Source organism: Patiria miniata, unplaced genomic scaffold (genome assembly GCF_015706575.1).
Source record: "Patiria miniata isolate m_02_andy unplaced genomic scaffold, ASM1570657v1 HiC_scaffold_1, whole genome shotgun sequence".
In the NCBI taxonomy this organism is placed as follows: Eukaryota; Metazoa; Echinodermata; class Asteroidea; order Valvatida; family Asterinidae; genus Patiria; species Patiria miniata.
Genome location: NW_024037047.1, coordinates 2145918 through 2153045, shown reverse-complemented (window position 1 = coordinate 2153045; position 7128 = coordinate 2145918). Strand labels below are relative to the sequence as shown.

Here is a 7128-nt window from a genome sequence, read left to right as displayed (position 1 = left end):
CATTTAGATATATGTTGTTGTGAAACCTCAAGAGGTTAGTTGTTCTCCATCCTATAGCTACTTCATATTTCGAAATCGACCAATATTACAATAAAGGTTTTCCCGGTCGGTTTAATAGATTTGGCAGTCAAAATTAATAACGAATCACCCATTTTTGCACAAATTTGGATGCACTAAATATATCGTGCGGTTTAAATCTAAAAGCATGCGATGGCACTTTGTATGATTTAATTTCAAAAATTAAGACAGTCAAATTAAGATGTCATTTCATTAAAATGACATATAATGTGAGTGACGGAACAATGGACAGGTGTCCGCAATGGACAGGTGGCCACAATGAACAAGTAGTCAAAATTGACAGGTGGCCACAATGAACAGGTAGTTAACATGGACAGGTGTCCACAATAGGGCAGGTGGTCACAATGAAAAGGTGTCCATAATGGACAGGTGGTGACAATAGACAGTCCATCACAATGGACATGGGCCACAATAGTACAGGTTGCCACAAAAAGATCGACAATAGACAGGTGACCTGAATGGACAAGTTGACACATTTTTGAAGACATGATAATTATGAACATGTGGATGCAACACACCGGTTGGCAATTCAGACATGTGGCTGCAATGGTTAGATTGGCATGAGGACAGGCTACCTCATTCGGCAGATAAATGCAACTAACAAGTGTTCATTATTGACCAGTGTCTGCCTTAAGCAGGTGAAATAATAATTACCATAGGCGTAGCCAGCTGGTGGGGGGGGGGGGGGGGGGGGGGGGGGGGAAGGGGTATTTACCCCCCCCCCCCACCCCAGTATTTTGTAAAAACTGCCTTATTCATTCAAATGCCCTTTTTTTTCAACGGGGTCACCCCCCCCCCCGAAAAAAAATAGTACAGAGCGCCCTTTTTTTACGAAGTACCCTTTTTTTCTGAACAAGTGCCCTTTTAAAAAGTAGTGCCCTTTTTTTGTGGCATCTGCCGTTTTGAAAGCCTTTTTCAGAATTTTGCACATGTATCGCCCTAAACAGCACCATATATTGGCCCTTTGTGTGCATAATTGTCGGTTTTGAACAAAAAACCTGTCTACATTTCACAACCGATGTACAAGTGCCCTTTTCAAAAAACATTACCCCCCAATAAAAATGACCGTGCTACGCCCCTGATTACGGTTCAAGGCCAATCTCTGATTGGTAAGTTGACTGTTGCTGTCCTGAATGAATTCTGCTCCAAGAACGGTCTCTCCACTGCGGGCAAGAAAAACGATCTCATCGAGACAATCTCGGGACACTCTTGTGTTTAAACTCTGACCTATGACCTCGTCAGGCCTTAACACTTCAAACTAGTGTTCATCTCTGATTTCTTAGTTCCTAATGAAGAACTCGAACTTAAAAGTTCTGAACATATTTGAAAAGGTAAAAATTGTATTATCTCTAGCCATTCTTATGCCAACCTTTTGAATCTTGTGATAAATAGATGACAGTATCAGGTTTCATTTAAAGAAAAAAAATGAGAACATTTGGACTCTGTGTATTTTGAATCCAAAAGCTGGTACAGATTATGGTTTGTTTGGTAGTTTAAAAAAAAATAGATCTGACAAATAAAGGCGCTGTATTCCGCTGTAACTGGCAGGACTGTCAAACTATTGCCAGTTTGCCCGTGTGCAATAGAGTACTGTTGTCATCCTTCGAGTTGATGTCTGTACACATCGTTTTTTTTTTAAAGGAACATTGATAATTACCGGGAAACGAACCTACCGGCTTCATGAGGGAAACAAAACCTTGCTCATTCCAAAACATTCAAAACGTAACATGCATACATGAATAAACTGGTTTTTAAAGCCGAAGCTACGTTTACATCGAGCATGTCATTGCCTCCTCTTCATGGAAAACAAAACAAACGCCTGCACCTAATTTAAAGTTGAGTGCGAAAAAAGGGCCATTTTCATTGGTATGGCGCCGGCCGGTAGCCTTGCTCACGAGCAGTCGCTACTGACAGTGGCACCAATCCCGCAATTAAAACCGGCGGTGTGCATTGGCTCGTGTCTTATGCTCATTATCGCTTCAGAAATTAAAGAAAAGTTGATAAGTTGATAATTATAAACGCCACATAAAAATGAGTTTTGGTAATTAGAGTCTGCGCTCGTAATTATTACTTAATTAACCCACAAATCATTCACTGATCTGATGAATGGCCATGGCCCCGTGTGTCTATTTGGTAATTATCCAAAGAGAAGCATTAGATGGTGTAGAATATAAGCGATGGAAAGCCAACCTGATTCGATCTTATTAATCCGTATGCCGTCGATGCATGCTCGCTGGATTGTGTGCTCCGAAAGCTTCACATTTGTGTACTGGTATAATACTTGATTATTGCAAGCTTAAACTTACAAAGCTCAAAACCTTTCAAGTTAAAAATGGAAGGCATGTTTCTCATCAAAATTTATACCGCCATCACTGTGGCTTTTTCTACAATGATCGGCGTATGCCAAGCCGCATGCTCCCCGTGCCCGTTTCAATGGATGGAGCATCAGCATCATTGCTATCGCTACTTTCCTGTTCCTCTTTCGTATGAAGAAGCTGAGGCGTACTGCCAACGCTATGCCACGAGGGACGTGGCAGGTGGTTTACTTACGGCCAGCTCCCTAGAGGAGACGATATTCCTTATTTACTTCTTGGACATCATCTTAAGTGAAATAAATACGTCTGAGGCTGCCCCTGAGTATGTCTGGTTGGGCAAGAAAGCGGACGTACCATTTGGTAAGTTATATCCAGAAAAAAACGAAAGAAGGAGAATGTTCATTATCGCCAGTTGTATTATATTCTGAACATCAACTTCTGGCTTAAGGAGTAAAGATGAAATGTGTCCAGGATTGAGGCATTGGTTGTGGATCTAATGATTAGACCAAAACTCCAATAATTGATTTTTGTTTGTTTTCTTTTCAGAGAGTTACAACATGACCTACTACAATACACTGAGTGCGACTCGTGAGACTGGTAGTCACTTCACATCATGCGATGCTTATGACTCGCCAGTTCCGATCTCTAGGAGCGAGATTGGCACAGGCGTCTCCAAAATGGTTCCTTCCCCCGAAGTGGTTGAGCAAAAATGCTCGATTTACACCGGAGAGGGTGCCTACATCGACCTGGGCGATTTTGCGGGGACTTGCGTCTCTGATCCTGACGTGTGTGCCTCAGATAGCGTAACCTGGTCACTGTGGCTCAAAATCAACTCTTCGGCAGGTTTTACCCATGATAGTTATTTTGTTTCAGCGGGAGCAAGATCAAGAGGAGCACGGGGCGTCGCCTTCCTGTACAGGAACTCGCTCAACGCTTTCGTCTTCGCAGCTCGGAGTGAATCGTGGTCATACTTTGAGAGGTACGAGACGCTGGGCAAGATCCCGATAGATAGATGGTTCCACCTGGCCGCTACCATGGTTCTTTCACCAACAAATGCCCAACTTGTCCTGTACCTGGACGGCAAGGAGCTTGGCAGTTACGATCATAATGAAAAAGAAGACTCGCCTAGAGATGGATGTACCAGGCTGGTTTTAGGGAGCATGAATCCCTGCGTTGGAATGTCACCGCCCTCATCTCTGAATTTCGGAGGTTCGGCAGCCTACAGCAATCTGATGGTATTTGATCATCTCCTCACCGAGGAACAGATAGCCAACCTCTACGCCTGCGGGTCACTTGGTGAGTTTTGCTTTCAATATACCGGCACCTAAAACTGAATATCATCACTGTCAGTAATATTTATAAAGTGAATAATTCTTAGATAGTATACGTAAACTCTTGACTCAACCTCTGTTTCACAGAGCCCTTGCGAAATATTTGCCCACATTCATATTGCGTTTTCTTTGGAATATCTTTAGTCATTGTCCTTCCTAGTCTATGTAATAGACCATGGTGAAAGCCATGGTCTATTATGCATGAGCAGATTCGCTGATTAATAAGGCAAGACCCCGCCTCTTGACCTCCTAGATTTTGGCCAATCAGCGGGCGCTTTCTATATCAGGTCTTCTGTCATTCACCCGTTGCGTGTCATAGACAATGGGTAAAAAAAAGTCCCGCGCTCTGTATCATGTTACGCGATAATGCACCCGGCTGTTGTTGTATTACAAAACACTGCCTTCGAATTGACCAATCAACCATTTAGTCCTGATTTGGGAATAAAATGACGTCACGATTTAAAAGTCGACTCCGATTGGCTGGCGCGCGGTTTGCCTATATCTGCATGTCAAGACATATCAGACGTTAAACAAGAAATTTGGCTCCGTGGATAACGGGTGCTACGAAAGGATGACAAACTGCAACTCAAAGACGCCTTGGACATTTACCGATCACATGAAGGCAGTGTCATGCATATGGCACAGCTTAGTCATATTGGAAAGGCCCAAGTGGACGTCGTCAAGACGCAGAGACAATGCAAAAACTGTGGTGGAAGACACCCATATCGACCTCGCGATAAGTGCCCTGCATATGGCACAAGATGCAATGGTTGCGGTAAAGAGGGACACTGGCAACACATGTGTCTCAGTACAGCAGGCACTAAGACTAAACCTCGAAGCACTCGCAAATCACGTTCGCGTACCGGGGATCATACTCACCTAAATGCGGTCGTCTGTCTTCATCGCGTTCCAAACCTCGTAAATCCAACGAGGTAAACGTGGTTGAGTATGAAGTGACTGATATGCAGGACAAGTTTGAGAACATCGCCTTCCACACCATCACAGCCCAGCACAATCACGATGACGTTGGGCGTTCATCTGATACTCGCGATAACCTTTTCGCAATACTTCGCATCAAACTTAAACATCGTCCTGGATCACACACGCTTAATGTCAATTTCGACACGTTTCCACGATCACTGGACGCAGATGGGTATCCTCAGCCGGGCTCCACTACACCGCAAAGTACGCTTCTCACAGCCTACAATGGGGTCCGAATTCAACAATATAGATGCGTCAAGATGCCATGCAGCTACGGTGAGACAGACTGGCTTGCCGCAGATTTCATCGTCGTCGAAACTACGGGTCTGGCAATCCTCGAACTTCAGACCTCACGAGCTCTCCACCTCATCACTCTCAACTGTGCGATACGCGAAACACCGCGACGCAGTGACAGTTCCGTGGGTGTTCGTCGCACATCGCAGACACGACGCGAGCCCATCCAGCCAATACCAACGAAGGATGACCTCCACAGCATGTATCCTGATCGCTTCACTGGGATTGGTAAATTCCCCGGTGAATACAATATCACGCTACGAGAGGATGCATGTCCGGCCGTACATCCTCCAGGAAAGTACCCAATCTGGATCAAGGAGGAGCTTAAGACTGAACTGGACAGAGTGAAAGGCCTGAATGTCATTACCAAGGTCACGGAGCCCACAGACTGGGTTTCGTCAGTGGCATTCAGCAGAAAGCCCATCGGCAGTCTTCGCGTGTGCCTAGACCCACAGGCACTGAACAAAGCCTCCAAGCGGACATATCACATCACTGGAAGAAATCACGCATCAGTTCAGTGGCGCTAATTAAAAGTGTTCAGCAAGCTGGATGCACGACATGGGTACTGGAGCATCGTGCTGGATGAGGAGTCCAGTATCTTGACAACCTTCAATTCGCCATTCGGACGGTATCGTTTCCGTCTTCTACCCTTCGGGCTGAAAGTCTCCCAGAATATCTTCCAGGAGAAAATGGGCATGAACCTGGAGCAATGCCCTGGAACTTTCGGGATTGTAGATGATATTGCAGTCTTCGGTACAACAGTCGAAGAACATGACAAACACTTGCACAACCTCATGCAAGTCGCTCGCAAGTACGGCCTGATCTTCAATCTCAGCAAGTGTAAGGTAAGAACCCCTTGCATTAAGTTCTTCGGATGCCTCTACGATGCCTCTGGTGTGCAGCCCGACCCGGAGAAGGTGCAAAACATACATGCACTTCCTGCACCGCAGAATGTCAACGAACTTCAGCAGTTTCTGGGTCTGATACAATACCTCGCGCCAGTTCTCCCCAGACTCGCTGATCATACAGACACACTCCGCGCACTGCTACGCAACGAAAGTGAGTGGCAGAGGACAGAATCGAACCAGAAAGCAGTCGAAAATGTCAAGTCGCTAATCGGTACAGAATGTACGCTCACCCACTTCGACCCTCGACAACCCACAGTGCTACAGGTGGACGCGTCTCTGAAAGGACTCGGAGCAGCACTCCTGCAGTTCCTAAAAAGAGTTAAAAAAAGTTGTTGATGATAAACACCAAAGTAGAAAAGTGTCCCACTTGGCTCAGCAAATTAGGTGACAATTAGGCAATTAGTTCATTCCTTAGACATAGAGGAGAATTCATTGTATTTCCAATTTTGCTACAAAATCTAGTTTTATCCCTCACTTTCATTCATAGATTTGCTCTCAAAAGGGGATGTAATGGACCATGCATATTCATATAACCTTTGACCTATACCTCCCATGGTTATTTGAGTGTACTGTACATGGAGCGTGGAACATGACCTACATAACTTCACCTTATACATCGCCTAGTCTTGTCATTATTCTATCTGTATTATTCTTTCACATACGTCACTACAGACTGGGGCCTAAAAATGCGCAGCCTCTACATCGATAGCACCTACGAAAACAGCGGAAGTCTTCGCTATGTTTGCACGGCAAGCGCCTCTACTGGACCCACTATTTACTGGAGCGTGTACCACCAAGAGCGAGCGCAGTGGCAGGACCTGGGCCGAAACTCCACCGAGGAAGGCTGTGAGGTTACCCCGACCAGTTTCTCACCGTGCGTGGTGCAGTCTGCCCTGGTCATCGATCAGGGACACGGACCCATCGCTGAGGGCGACATCATCACCTGCACAGCAAACTCTGGCTCAAGGAATGCTTCTGTATCTATCCGCCAAGGTATATCCGAAGAAAAAAAACAATAAACAAATAAAACACAACACAACCAAACCAATGAGAATCAAAAGGGGGTGCCTTACATGGGAAATGCAATCTGGTGTGGATCAAGTAATGAGTAAAAAAAATGTCAAAGTGTTAAAATGACTTCGAATTGTGACATGCCTAACACTTTTTTTTTTTGCTGTATTTCTTTTAGGAAAGGATGCAACAATTGGTTTGTACAGTAGC

General features: G+C 45.0%; 1 protein-coding gene across 1 annotated transcript; it reads left to right on the top strand.

Moving 5' to 3' along the window:
- Positions 1–3070: 3070 nt before the first annotated feature.
- Positions 3071–6926, top strand: LOC119725979. The gene is made up of 2 exons (XM_038197629.1): positions 3071–3689; positions 6580–6926. Exons 1-2 carry the CDS (start codon positions 3071–3073, stop codon positions 6924–6926), a joined length of 966 nt encoding a protein of 321 aa, XP_038053557.1.
- The last annotated feature ends 202 nt before the right edge of the window (positions 6927–7128 follow it).